General features: G+C 37.2%; 1 protein-coding gene and 1 long non-coding RNA gene across 4 annotated transcripts in view; one reads left to right on the top strand and one right to left on the bottom strand.

The window, feature by feature from the left end:
- The window catches only part of LOC139119961 (slit homolog 2 protein-like), an 87,745-nt gene that overhangs the window by 41,830 nt on the left and 30,484 nt on the right, over window positions 1-15,431 (bottom strand). The window contains exon 5 of the mRNA XM_070683931.1: window positions 106-177. Coding sequence (XP_070540032.1) covers window positions 106-177 — 72 coding nt within the window. The remainder of the gene's footprint in view (window positions 1-105; window positions 178-15,431) is intronic.
- The window catches only part of LOC139119962 (uncharacterized), a 36,978-nt gene that overhangs the window by 1,419 nt on the left and 20,128 nt on the right, over window positions 1-15,431 (top strand). For all 3 annotated transcript variants that reach the window (XR_011549018.1, XR_011549020.1, XR_011549019.1), the window contains exons 2-5: window positions 100-185; window positions 3,232-3,318; window positions 3,745-3,833; window positions 12,897-12,997. This is a non-coding gene — a long non-coding RNA (uncharacterized lncRNA). The remainder of the gene's footprint in view (window positions 1-99; window positions 186-3,231; window positions 3,319-3,744; window positions 3,834-12,896; window positions 12,998-15,431) is intronic.

The raw sequence follows: 15,431 nt of genomic DNA, 5'->3' as shown, positions 1-15,431 counted from the left end.
ATGTTAAAATCTGCTATCTTCACTTTACTTTACAGTTATTGCCCGCATTTCACTCTTTATCACACTTGAAGTCTAATACAATATTTTGTTTTGTTTAAGACTTACAAATTCTTCATTCGACTTGCTCCTCTGAACTGTTTCCTATGGATTACCATCAGATCATTGTAGCTCATATCTCTGAAAAGGTAAGAATACAATCATAGGATCAGATAATAGCAACAATCTACAACAAGTACATAGGAACTATAATGTTTATAACATGTGCATGTAGAAAACACTCATTTGATATTATCAGTATTTATAATGTTCATGTTAAGGCAAATATTACACATACATACATATGATACTCATACATAAATACATACATTCATACATATATCTATCATATATATGTGTGTATATATGTGCTTTTTTGTGTTGTCACCCTTATGAGCTCCTCCTTTTACACGGAACAAACTGTTTTGTTTTGTAAAGAAACACTCAGCTTCTTGATTTACTTGTCCGCTAAAAGCAGGTTTTGTATTCTCCATGGAGTTTCAATAGCAAAACAAATGTGGCAACCTTTTGTCTTGATAGCCTCAGTTATCAGTATAATATGCAACATGGCTTTGCCTGATGACTAACTGTCGAGGTTATCAACTTCTGCACAATCCGTAGTGTACACAATGAAATTTAGGTGGCTCAAATCTAGAGTTGAACCACTGTTCATATGTTCACCACTGCAATTTGTGCAACTTAAGTAAGCCATTAGTTTGTTGACAAACTGTAAGAAAAACGGAGAACGTGAAGACATAATACTGAAAATCTGATCTTTTTTGGGGTTCTGCTTTATTAGGCGTGAAGTGTGAACTGTAAAGAAAAACGAACACTTAGCCTATTTAGTTTAAGTTTACCCAGATTTCATGCCGAATCTAATGGCATGCGTGCTATATTATCGACTTGCGCCTCATAACATGAAAATGTAATTCTACTCCAACAAACAATACAGACTTAATTGTCCTTCAAATATCTGCCGCACATGCCTTTGTTGACCCAATCAAGCCTCTGATTTACCTCTAAATAAACAATATTACTCAAGTTCAGCTATTCCCTGAGGAATGAAAATAAATAAATACCTCAGCTTTGAAAACTGGCATGTGTGGTAACCATGGTTTTTGGACAGTAATAAAACACGAACGCATAGTGACTGTGTAATGTACATGATAACACTAATTCCTGTGCTATTGAAAGTTGCACGTATGGTGTGAAAATCAATAGTAAAATATGGATTTTTCCATCATTACTTTGGGCGATGCTTATTCAATCATCATCATGGCGAAGAATTCCATTTACTCCTGCAAATACGCATCACTTTACAGGATCAAATGTTGAAATACTTCACTAGAAGTTTCTCATCATAAACATGGTCTGCGTTTTGGGGCTAATCAGCATATGACTATGCAGTTTCTACAATGGACTTATCTATTGGTCCATTTTAAAAACATCTCAGCCAATTAGAATACAGTAACAAGAGCTTTAGAAAGTACTGCTGTCAATGTACACTGTAAAAAGCACTTGTATTATTCTCTTTCTCGCCAAAATCATCAATTTGTAATATATGTAATAAATATTTTATCATTTCTTCATAAGTATGACATGATAAATGTGTAAGAATACATCTTACAACTACAAAACGGTGATATCTTTGATCTGTATTTCAAACAGATTTTTCCAACCACAGTCACTCCACAATTACTCGTATAAATAGCATAGTATTAGTTGTATTTGCATTCTTAAAAGAAACCGCAGAACTAGGCATCCTGGTGATAAGTCACTTTTAAGTCCCCTATAAGCCAGGATCAGTTGCTTGGCTACAGTTACCAGGTAAAATTTCACAAGATTTGTGAATTAATGCCAAAATGATACGGCAATGTTTGGTAAAGTTTTTAAGTTCGGCACAGAAGTATGCTTCAGTACTGAAAAGTGTTTACACAGATTAAGGCCTTATTTTGGAATTATACCCAAAATTTATCATATAGATGGAGGCTCCATAATGTAAACATTCAACAAACAGAGAATATCAACAGTGCAATTAATTTAAGCAGTTTTTCTTGTTTCATTCAAAAACTTGTAATTTTGTCAATGACCTGCAAATTTACCCAAGAAGCGTGGAAATTCAGAGCAATGTATTCTGCTCCACCTCTAATATGCTTAAACACTACAGTGGGAACGTTATGGTCTCAACAATGTGAATTTATGTTGAGCGGGAGAAAAACAAAGACGGTATAATATTTCAGACTTTTTTGTATGTAAAAGGTGCAGAATTAACCCAATTATTAAGAAATTTGCTTTGAGGCTTTTCAAATTAGGCTTATTTTTCAAAAGAAACCACATTTTTCAAAGTAAATGAAAATAAATAGACCAGTGGGGGCCCTGTTCGCCCATTACTAAACATATTATTTGTTTTTGCTATGTCTATTACTTCACTGGCCATTCTGTCATGCTTCGTGCAAAGCACAAATAAATACAAGATTTATTTCCTTATTTCCCATTCCTGTCTTGTTTCGGCTGTCTTTGCAAGTACCGAGAGTAGATGACTTTTTTCACTTGTAAGTCATGTGGTTGTAATGCCAAAGCATGATTAATTACCATTGGTTTTAACGTTTTATTGCGATATCTCCCGCCAGTGATAGTCTGCAAGCATGAGTGGACTTCCATACAAGGTTCGATGCACCTCAAACATAAAGCACTTTCGGCTGTACAAGTGCCTTTGAAACATTTTTTTGGCACAGATAAAGTTGTGTTTTGCCTACTCAAAATGTTTCCAGAAATTAAGCCAGGGGCCCACTTGAGTCCCTGCTTTGAGAGGCTTGCCTAGAGCAGTGATGACAGCCAGACTCTCAGAATGACCCAAACTTTTATCTTTGAAAACACAGGTCAAACCATGATCTCACAAAGAATTTCACAAGTAGTAGGAGTACATATAGCAAATGCAACATCAATGGATGGAATTTCTTGTCAATAAACATATATCATGTCAGGACATCCAGAGGAAGAAAACTTGAAATTATAATTTTTTGAGATTTCGCTTTTTTTTTTGGATAACCTTTTGGATATTTTGTATGAAAACAATTCATGCAATTTTGTTGGCGTGTATGCGTTGTGGATTGTAACTGTAATGTTTGTGTTGAGTTTTTTACCTGTAATATTATCATTAAAATGTTTAATATGATTATTTTTTATTTTATACAGATACACCAATCAGAGAACACTCTTATGCTATCAAGTTGAGATAGTCTAATGGTGAAAATGAAGCTGAGGTGAATCTTTAAGGTTACGGTAAGGAACTATGATCTCATATTATAATTCTTCAACATAGATTCATACAAAATTCATATCATATCTACTTTAATTTTAAAACTGCCACGGCTAAACAACAACTGAATATTTGTGATAAACTGACAAATGTCAAAATGAATTCTTGGATGGTACAGTACTTCAACAGATTTGTATACAATCTACACACGTTATGCATCCAATGCCAGAACAGGATCAATGTGTATACACCATTATAATGAAAGGAAATTAGGCTTCTGATTTTTCCATGCATCACGTTATCCTCATTTTTCTTTTAATTGCAAACTGGTTATTTGGTTTTGTCTTTTGGTTTTTTTTTTTGGGGGGGGGGGGTTGCATATTGTATTAATCAGCAAACATGTGCAGTTCAAAAATTCCAAAATTCAATTACGTCTTTTGTCTTAACAGGGCTTTTGTGGAATTTTCAACCATTCATGGTGCTTACAGATTTATCCAGGTGACTTTGTTTCAGCAGACATCGCTTCTCTTATCGTCAGGTAATTACATGTATAGTGTGATTCAGTGACCTGTGTACAGAATACCGATCAGCAAACTCACGCCATAAATCATTCCAAATGTCATCTCTCAGCAGGGAAATGAACATGATGACCCTCGGGTGCTTTGATAAAACGCTCCTTGGAATGTTAAACACCATCTTTTAAGAATCAGTGGAATTATTGGCATGGCAACAACACAGTGCACAAATTGACTGTCCCCGATGGCGTGGTCATTGACGATGACCCTGGAACAATATAGTTAATTTAAGTTCTACACGCGTTTTAGATTTTACCTTAACTGCACCTTGTTAACACTTTACAGTGTAAAACGAGTTCATGGAATCCAATGAAAAAAACAAATCCATAGAGGCAAGACGCAAGCAGGAAAGAGGATTCACAAAACCTTTGTACTGGTATTACCCAAAACTGTTTACAATGTAGTGATTTTCACACCTTTTTTGAGGAATGGTTATTTGAAGCTTGATTTCTGTCAGGATCAGAGTACGAACCCTCCCACTGACTACAAGGCCCCCACTCCCCTTTGCTAGAAAAGTAATCCAGAGCCCTTCCCTAAGTAATCAAGAAATCTTCCCCATTCCGAACATGAATTAATTCCCCAGTGCCCCACCCCTCCCCTTTCAAGAAATATCAGTGTCAAACAGTGTCTGACTCTTTGATGATAACAGAGTTCAAGCAAGGGGATCTCTACGTGCGAAGTGATTCCTTCAGTCTCCCAGCCTATGTCATCAGTGTCATCTGCTGATAAGGGCATTTACATCTACATTATGCGCTGTATTCATTGCTAATGCTTCCTCTAAGTTTTTGCATCTCTACATTTATCTCTGTACTCATTTTCATCCTTTCACTCATTTTTGCCCATTGACTGCTGAAACCAATTTCACCCACTGCGGAGATATTGCATGCAAACAGCTTTTAGCAAGAACAGTTAGCTACTTCAACCATGCCCTTTTAGCATATGGCAGCAAATGCATAGGATGAATGTAATACAACATGGCCTGAGTTATATAGTGCAATTTCAGCCTTCACTCTTTTGATAACTGATCCAAATTGACATGATGAAACAACACAATCAGCTGACCATAGTCTGTACTCCCCCTTTCTAGTCGTAGCTGTTCTTACGGTACTTTCCATTGTGTGGCCAGCATCCCCCATGCATCCTTTCCTTTTCCCTACTACAATTAAGTTACAACCGGCAGTCCCACTCTTTTGCAGACCAAACTTTTCCTTTGCTTTGACATTTGTACAAGCAAGCATTGTCCCTCAGTTCTATAGCTTCCGTGGTGTATTTTACCAAATACAACTCCTCCCGTCCTCTTGAGAGCTTTTTAATTCGTCGAAAACATCAAAGCGTGAGCTTTTCAAATGAACTGAAGGTATGAAAAAAAGGAACGGTGTCTCTCGGGATTACACCTTGAGCCTAGCTTCAACACAAAGGCAGACTGCTGACAAAGATAGAAAGAATTCAGACGTCACACTGTGTAGGTTTTTATGCCAGGTTAAACTTCATCGTCTCCAAAATTTAGGGTCCCTCGTTTGAGAATTAGGGGTCAGAGATTAAAGTATTATTGGCTCCTCAGAGTTTTAGTTACAAGCCATCAACACCTGCCCAGTAACTCTGAACCACTGAATACGGCCTTTGTGCTAGGCCTTTTTTTGATAACCCTCTGAAGAGCATACGTGCCACTTTTTGGAGAGGCGAAAAGACAGATTAACAATGTAACCAATATTTCTTACTGTTTTCTTTGGCTGGATCGATCGGGCTATAATTTATTCTGAATTTATGAGCTATTAATTTGAATTACGTGAAGAGTGGCTTTACATCTGTACAGCTCTACACAAAGCATTCTTTTTTTTCCACCAACTCCAGTGACGTTATGAAGTCGATCACCTTAATCATAGAAACAAATCTTTTATTCGGAGTAGGGAACATTGATGATATTGGGGGTCATGTTTGATCAGCGCCAGGTTATCACGAGATAAAGAACTGTATTTGTAGTGGACATGCAGAGTGGATTAAAAAAAGGCCATGTCTTTTTTGAAGTGCTGTGGACATACAACAATTGCTCGATTGTGGAAGGATGTCAGTAAATTTGTTGAAGACTCTTAGAGACCATCTTAAAGTAAACAAATCCGTGTAGAAACCACTTTAAAAATATGTAACTGTACAACACAGTAGACAGGTGTCTCCGTTGTCTTGGTTACGTCATACAAGCAGTACTTCAGTCTTGAAGTGTGTTATGGTGATGCACGCCTGACATCCCAAACACTCTGCATGTCCAAAATGTCAGTCAGTAAATCTCAATGTAGTTTTTCTTGACAAATGAGCCACAAACTTGTGACATATTGATGCAAATTATGTTTAATCGATACTATTGATTTGATTTGACATGTGCCAAATCTGTCATGAGACTTTGCCTACTCAAGGAAGGTAAGATTTGAATTGAGATATATATGTGTGAGTTCTTTGTTAATCTAGTTCCTATATACATGATCTGTAAACAACATAAAGAAACTTTTGACCCACTTTTTTCTCCCGTAACTCGTATAATTCAGTAAAAATCTGAGCATACTGATGCAAGTTGCCAAACGTTTCTGGATAAAAGACTTTGATTTTTGAACGTGCATCTACTTAAAAGTAATGTAAAATCAACAGAGAGTATCATTGCCATATTTATGATATGGAACTGCTGAAACGTGGGCAAAATTTGCACCAAAGTGCCACTTTCACTTTCAAGAAGAATGATCTGAGCATGGAAGTAAATTAATCCGAAAAGAACAGAAAACACAAAATACAACTGCATTTCCTCTTTGTTTTCAATGAGTACAAAACAACATGGTGAGCAAAATATTTATTGTACATTTTCATTCCACGACAAGAGATACAGTATTCTGATTTCGGGCATGCAGGCCCAAAATCTCATTTGCATCTCAGAAGGGCCGTAGAGAGAAACATTGCTGATACGCGATTGTTACATGGTATTGCCCCAGACACCACTCTTGTTTGCACTCTCCTGATTACACCCTACAATATAGTATTTTTGCGAAACACTACCTAGAGTTACATACCATAATGGGTGTACATGAAATCCTATCTCTTACAAATGGCATTTTTGTTTCTTTTCAATATCGGAGAATGGCCATTTACGTGTATGTTTTAGTCTTAACAAATGATACTTGTTTAGGTCCATGGCAAAGCTACACAGGTCGTGTTTGAAACCCGCTATCGCTAACTTTGAAGTTTTTCATACATGCCAAGCAATCTCACTCTCTGTGCCATATCCACTGTCCCAGACAGAACCCAGTAGTATAATTACAATGTAAATAAGACGCCCCTATGCACACTTCCAATGTGAGTTCTGCCTGGCTTCACGCTCAAAAAATAGAGATGCGAAAGATATATTCTGATGTGTTGCAACCATTGACAAATTTTTCATACTTATTATTAGCCTCATTTGGGGCAAAATCGTGGGTCACTAACACATAGTCGAGAAGGATTGGTCTTTTCTAAAACTGCAAGACAAATGCAAGGTTTTGCAAAGTGTACTGTTTTATGTCATATGCTGTACAGTTAGAATCACTTCTCTTTGAGAAGTACAAACAATTCACTCCTGGAGATGAAATTTAAGGAGTTAAAGACTGCACTGCAGTGGTTAGTTATTTCAACGCTAAGCTATTCAGTGTGCCTGATCAAAGGGATTCACCCAGTTCACAGTTTAAAAACAGACAAATCTGGGTTTAGTTTTCATGAAAATCTACAACGAGAGGCACATTTTGAGTGAGTGTATTTCAACTTGACCAGTATTATTCTAGGTGTTTTTTGGGGGGTGTAAAAATCAACTGTACTCAAAAATTTCAATACCGTTCATAAAAAGCTGTATCAGTATGGAGTTTTCAAGTCAGCACTCTAAAAATTTACACAAAAGTTTACTTTGATTGGCTCATTATTCTTTTCATCCGTTTCAGAACAAAAATTAACTTCACCCAGGAAATTCGTTTCATAATTTCTTCTCTCAAAGGTTACCAACAGATCAAAATTCCTCTAATAATGATTAATCTATCACAAAGTCATGAAATAAAAGCCCTCCAGCAAAAGTTAGCAAAAGTTATGTGGGGAAAGAGATACATACTGTAAGTATAAACTTCTGACAGATCTGTGCCACAAGCAATGTTTCAGGCAAAGTCTTGCACTGTGTGTTTTTAATAGGACATATTGAAGAGTGTTGACATCCACTTTTTCGAGAAATTAAAGACGCCATATGCGCAGCATGACAGCCATGTTTTGAAAATGAAAACCTCGCATCCACCCGGGGACCAGGTATAGAACTGACCCAACCGTGTTACTACGGCCGCTCCAAAGACTAACCCCAATTACAAATGATTAAAATTGAAATGTGAGAGGTGAGGATCTAACACCGATTTCATTGCTGTCAGAATTTTCAGTATGGATGAATTTAACAAGATGCAAGATGAAATGGTGTTGAATTTCTCATAATTACACCATGAAATTTGAACTATTACTTCTCATTGTTTCATAGTACAGTTTCTTCATCAACTGCTGTTCTTTGTCGTATCATAATTCATTTCAAGTAGGACTACACTTCTTTCAGTACATAACACTGCTGTTTTTCATTTATGATAAAATTTGCAAGATTGTGCCCAAAGCTGTTTTCAAAGTCTGGAATAATGTGATGATTGCTAGTCACATTCGTGTCTCTATTTTTCAACATGTCATTCAATAGATCAGAATAGTGAACATTTAAAATAGCAAAAGGCGTATCGACCATCCATCATCACATTGGGAGAACAATCCTCATGGGAAAACTTATTTTTGACAGTTCTCAATAGTTCATGAATTTCTGAGTCAATGTTGAGTGAAAGTTAAAACAACAAGTCATTCCACTGATCTGTGGTACGGGCTTCATGATAACTGTCGACAGTGGATGAAAGTACAAAAATTTACGGCCGTCCTGTCACAAGTTATTTCATGCATCATAAATAGGGTCTATTTTGGACCCACTACAGCGCTATTTCATCTATTTTTGTGTCAGCAAGTAAACTAATCTCTCTTTGTATATTCTGATTTATAGAAGTCACACTTTACACCAAGAAACTTCGCAAATGCTTTTCCGGGATAATTTCACCCGAGCAAAATGCCACCTTTTAGACTCGGAATTCTGTCATGTCGGACACTTTGATGTCACACGCTCATGCGACATGTGAGACTGTTGGTGCCCTTAAATGCAGCCAGCCCACTCAGCACACAGTGGAGTGTTGTAATGTCAAAATAATTATGGCCCAGGACACCGACCGTTTCATCCAAACAAAAGTGGCCCACAAAGTCACTTTCAGAGCTATCAGATCTTTACTGCTCAGTAGAAGGGGACATGTTTGTAGTTTTAAGTTAATCTAGCGTAGTAATAATGTTGGTTTTAGAATTTCAGCCATCACTGGGACAATTGTGTCTCCTGAAGCCAAGTGTCTCCAAGTGACTGTTTAGATGTGATTACCCTGGCAAATTATCATCCCATTAGCATTATCATGTCCATTAATCCTATCTCTAATTAACTGTAATTACTTCAGGGATTTGATAGAGGAGTGCTATCAATTCAGGACCTGTCCCCACTCCCTGGTATTCCAGGGCATTGCACTCAGGGAAGCTTGCTCCTCTCAAATAAACTTTCCCTTCTCAAGTGTTGTGGTTGGCCCGTAAACAGAAACACAACCGTGACAAATTCTTCGCTAACTGCAGCATCTCGGATTCAACCCAAAATATCCCAATTGTCAGCGTGAAAAGGGGAAAGTTACTCATGCCAGCCTCATTTCCTGCACACCCAGTTGAAATATTTTCCGCCGAGACAAACACCGTTGCTCGTGTTTAGCACCGTGAAGGTGTCTTTGTGAAAACTCAAAATCCAGATTCGGTAAGGAAATGAATACATGTAGCTTGTTTAATGTCCCTTTACAGATCTCCAGGGACAATTCAACCAAAAGATAAGATAAACAAACTAATTGATAAACATTATCTTCAACACAGCAATCCAAATGTAGTAATTCATTTAAAATAAACAAGGTAACTTTTTATGGATTGATTAATTAAAACACCTAATTTGTTGAACACAAAGTGCATTCAAATTCCAAATGCATCTGTTTGTATGGATAAAAAATTAGGTTAAATGCATAGGAAAAGGGTTATGTACAGTTTGGTAAAACAGGGAAATTCAGTTTTTGAATATCATGAACTTCACTGGTGGTGTTTATGCCATCACCACATTCATTTGATGGTCAAATTTTGTTTTGAATCTACAGAAATATGGTATCACTCAGTAATTGTGGTCTGTTACAAGCATTTACTCATTACAGAACAACTTTGGTATACTTATTAAGTCTTCACTATCCTGTGTTTCGTCTTTTTGAGGCAACTTTTTCCATTTGTAATGAAAGTCTCAAATTTCAGAGCTTCGATTGAACAGATTGAACAAATACTTATAAATTTAAAACAATCTTCAGTATCAGTTGTTAGTACGGTCAAAATGAGTAGGCTAAATCCCATATCTCATCTCAAGATTCGTTGGTTTGAAAAAGATCGAAAACAAAGAACTTTAACCTATATTTCAGTGAAACTTGTTTACTCCACCACGACCACCCTCCCCATTTTTCTTTCCTTTCTTTATATATGATGAGTTTATTTCCTCCCATGCTTTCTATAACCACAAAGCTGTGAGAACTGCCCACGGATGGCTTTCATGTGGAAAAGAGCTGATCCGTTATTCAATGGCACAGTGTAAACCGTGGTTTGTTGAAATGAAGCAGCCTATTCTGATAGATGAAGCCACGGGACAAGAGAGCTCGCCGCTAAATAATGGGACATATCCTTGATAAGAATCAGCCTGTTGCTGATGCAGGAATTTTTGAAAGATAGAGAATAGATTTCCATACCATAATGGTTTGAAATGGACCAAACAATAAAAGGAAAGATTGACAAACCCCAGCATTCAAAGGAACATGCGAGCGGCAATGCAAGAAATCTGTACAGGAGAGGCTCAAACATTTAAGAAAGAAGTCTGCAACAATGTCCACTGCACATATACAATTTCATTACATCAGACATAGCCATGAAAATTCCAAATTCATTCTGGGTCGATTAACTTTAATAAGATCACATCTCCATCCAGATACCTGCTGAGCGTTTTACTTCAGTGAGAACGACTGCCCTGGCCAAGAATGTCGTTTCACTGCTGTATTCAAGAAACATGACCAATCACTTGCATGCTGTATAAAACATGCCATCTGCTGTATTGAAGATACCACCTTGTGAGTAAAATGAATTTCAAAATAACCCAAACCCTCAAGAATTAAAGAAAAAGAGGCATCAACCACTTAAGTGGTTTCTGAACAGGGATTTTAACGTGTATTTTTGACACTTTTCCGCTTTCCACAGTTTTCCGTTTTCAAATTATTCCCACAATAATGATTAGTATTACTGTACATCCTAAGTTGACATTTGGTGATATTTTGTTTCCCATACAAGTACAAGGACAGTTTACTTGTGTCGGTCAGTTTTATCCACAAATTGACCATCAACTTTTCACATGTGTATATGCTGATGAGCTTTGTGTAATGTAAAATATACGTCTGTCAGCATTCTTTGTGTTGAGACTGCCACAAAACTAGATTTATGCAAAGTTTTAGTTTACACATGGGTACAGTTTTATCAAGGCCATAGATATACACAGAGAATCTTTATGTCCTGCGAGTTTTTAAACATGTCCAGTGCAAACACTAACAACCTGTTCAAACACCACATAACCTTCCCAACTCCTAAAGAATGACCTCATCCCTGGTACTGAGAACATGAAAATCCCCAATACTACCATTATTAAATACACAATACAGTACTTTATGGCATGTATATGTCTCTTCAAGTTTCTTACGCTCTCATACGTGTACTTTTAATGTCCAATAATTGTGCAAACAATGCAAATCAAGAAACATTAAATCATCTCGGTTTCTCGTTTTGGCCGCATTGTCGCCAGTAACCTTGGAAACAAAAGAGGAGAATCCAGTGAAAGTAGAGATCCATCTCATCAATATCCTTGCCTTTGATCGGTTTCCATTAGGATGCTTTTAGTCAGTTGTCCGTGACTGATCAGAATCCGCTGCAGACCCATCATGGACATCTATAGAAATGATCTTATGGCCCATTACGAGAATAGAAAATGGCTTCAGACTTTTTTTTTTCGATAATTCACGGTTATAGCTTGAATGCATGCCCAAACTTCCATTAGAAAATCCAACCCAGATATTTAATTTTCATTTGTGTCCATCTTGGCACTCAGAAACCAGACAGCAACCATGTCCCAAATCTGAACTATCTAAGCAGAACAGGAAACCAGCCACTATAGATATCATTATCAGATTTCAATCTCCCTGTGTGACGGTGTTTTCTTTACAATTTGAAATCCCATTTACTCCATATTCCTCTTGGGAGAAATATACTGAATTGATGGTGTTTTGCATACACCAGGGTCAGGTCACTCTGGTATATGCATACAAGCACCTGTTGTTCGTTGCATGTCTTGCCTGAAGACATCCCAGAACCATATACCACATAGATCCTTCTGGGTCAGCTTTGACATCTGTTACTCCTGTCATTGGGAAGGGGACAGTGTGATGCCATACTGTGTAACAGTAATCTGCCATTCAGGCAATCCGAAATTTGCTGGAGATGATGTATATATTTAAAGTTGAAATTTGAGCATCATGATTAATTGGCAAAAACACAGGTATAGTGTTTCTGCAATCGGGTAGTCCACAGATGTTTCAAGCTGCACGATCATTGATTCATCTGTCAGTGAAAGGTACTGCGTCAATCTATATCTTGGTTGTGGCAGAGTTTTGAACAGTGGTTGTAGAAACCATGAAAGAGGCTGGAGTAAGTATGGCCAGCCACCACACTTAGCCAGAGTAAGTAGTCATATCAAACTCCAAAGAAGAAAATAAGATTTCAAAACCTTGATCTTTTCACCTTATTTTTCTTTGTAGAAAGTCAAGTTTGCCAGAATACAAAGCCCAAACTATGGTGGTGAAAGAATAAAATAAATCTAGACTGCTTCAGACTTCCTGAGATTTTCTCAACTCATAAGGTGAGTACCATTGAATTTCCCCTGCCAATGGTGTCTCTATTTGATAAGAAAACAGATTTGTGGAACATTCCACAATACGCTGTGCTATAAGCACTGTCAATCATGATTAACTCGGCCATCACGAGGTGTGAAACTGTAAAACCGCCCAGCATCCTACATCAGTTGTTGGGTTTACCGAGTAATTGATACTGATTTCCACACCACCATAGCTGTTAGTAGTGTTGACTCGGCAAGCACCATAATTGACATATTCTTAATTAGTTTTCTTCATTCTCAATCACAAGGGTAAATACACCCACAGGATGTTCAGAGAATCGTAACCTCGAATAGGTCGGAATTTTGTGATTGCAGAGTGACATTTCTGTATGGAAGGTCACACCTGTATTGGCACTTGAAGTGATGAAGCTATATTGTTCAATGGGTTATATAATCCACATGGAATTGCCTCTGTTTAGAAATGTGATTTTGTATGCTTCAGTGTTTGAAAGTCCATTACAGTGATATGAAATATCAAGAATGGATTGTTCTGATTGTATGGTAGTAATCTTTCTATTTTCACTTTATACTTACTTTGCTATTTCAGGCAAATGTTAAAGACTGAACTTGAGATCATCACCATAAGGAAAATAATCATCACTACATGTATAACTATTAGGCACATATATTCATGAGAAATGTATGCCCTCTAATATCTACTTAACACTACTTGACTAACTTCGACTTTTCTGTGAATTAGAAAATGAAAAAATGATGACAGGTTTAGGAAGCCAAAAAAGCTATTGAGTGATTTGAAAAGAGGTGAATACACAAAACATAATGAGGAATACCATACTTCCAATTTGCCATATGCAGAGCAAATTTTTCCATCCCGTCATTTTGTACCAGAATGAAAGAATACTGCAATTTCAGGACAATTTCAGATCACTGATTTTTACACCCAAAATCTTGTTACCTAGGATACAGACAAATGCTAAGAGCACAATCGCATGCGATGTCAAACCGGTATATGCATCAACCTCCATGGTATTAACTGGCTAGAGATGGCGAGAGAAAGTTGTGAAATTTTATTTGGTATTTCTTAGGAGAATTTGTTACTTTCTTTCGGAAGTTTACCACTGAATTTCGACAGTACACAGTCTTTTAAAGAGTGGAATAACAATAAGGTCAAACGCTGCCTCCTTGATGGTCGTGATAAGGTCAGGTTTTACATCGCTAAATGAGACACTAAAAATCAAGCTTTGGTGCCATCTTCCGCGTAATCAATTGCCAAAGCTATAATTCAGTTTGTCTGTCACAGAAAATGTTTTGTTCGCCCAGCCAAATGACAAACACCTTACATACTTGTACATGGAAATCAGTGTCTAATGGTTTGGCAGTAAATTTGGCAGAGCATAACAGGAAAGCACTACCAGATATTTACGAGGCAGTTCAACACATAGAGCAACGTGTTTTTCAGACTTTTGTAGCTGAATGCTGCAAATCAAATGTTTCCAGATGCTTTGATTATTTGAAAACTGGCGGGTCTCGTGGCAATTTTGTGGTTTCTCTGAAGGTGGCTATGCTGGCATTTAAGCTAGCTTTCTAAACTGCATTGCTCCCATATGTTGAATGGCTGTTAAAAATCCATGCATTACAGTAGCACGTGCCTCCAAATTGAAAGATGTAAACTTTTTCTCAGACTTTCCGTAAGGAAACTTTAAATCATTCTGTATCGAAATCAAGAATAAATATCAGGGGTCACCATCCTTTCATGTGTAAATGATATATCAAATGATTGTAATGAAATTTCACTTTGATATGAAATTGAAAACTCTTTGTAACAGTATGGTGTTGTAGGTCTTCTCTTGTTAACAATCAAGCTTTTCAGTTTTATCACACCAGAGATTACACTCAGCATCCATCTAAATGCTACTTGAAGAATTATTTCAAAAATTTCTCAGACAGTGTTTTCAGTGCCTGTACATTCCTTGTATCTGTACAATGTCATGTAAATCCTTGGAACCTACAACACACTCACAGCAGAGCTACTTAAACATTGCAATTCTGCCAGACAACTACAGCCACCGTGGAGGACGTCAGACGTCTCCAACCCAGCTGTGTTTGTTGTAAGATTGCAGCTACCAGGCACTGGGGGGTCAATGTCAAGTTTCCTCTTGTTTACAATGCTTGCCTAAGAAAACCTATCTGTGATGATCACCCTGCAGCATTTTTGCAAAGATTAGACGGCATTTACCCACAAAATGTCAAAACTTACAAATTCTAATAATCCCAGGACACAATACCCCTACTTTGATTTCAGGTCACCGAGTATTTTCTTACACCAGTGAAAACTTTGTTTCAAACAAGAGATTTGTCAGACAGGGGTAAATCTCTGAAATTCTAGTTGGCTGTAGTGTTTCCCAGTTTAATCTTGTCGTATCAGAATGATTATCCA

This window comes from Ptychodera flava, chromosome 20, assembly GCF_041260155.1.
Source record: "Ptychodera flava strain L36383 chromosome 20, AS_Pfla_20210202, whole genome shotgun sequence".
Classification (NCBI taxonomy): Eukaryota; Metazoa; Hemichordata; class Enteropneusta; family Ptychoderidae; genus Ptychodera; species Ptychodera flava.
Note: the sequence above shows the minus strand (reverse complement) of the source record. Positions and strands in the feature narration are given on the sequence as shown.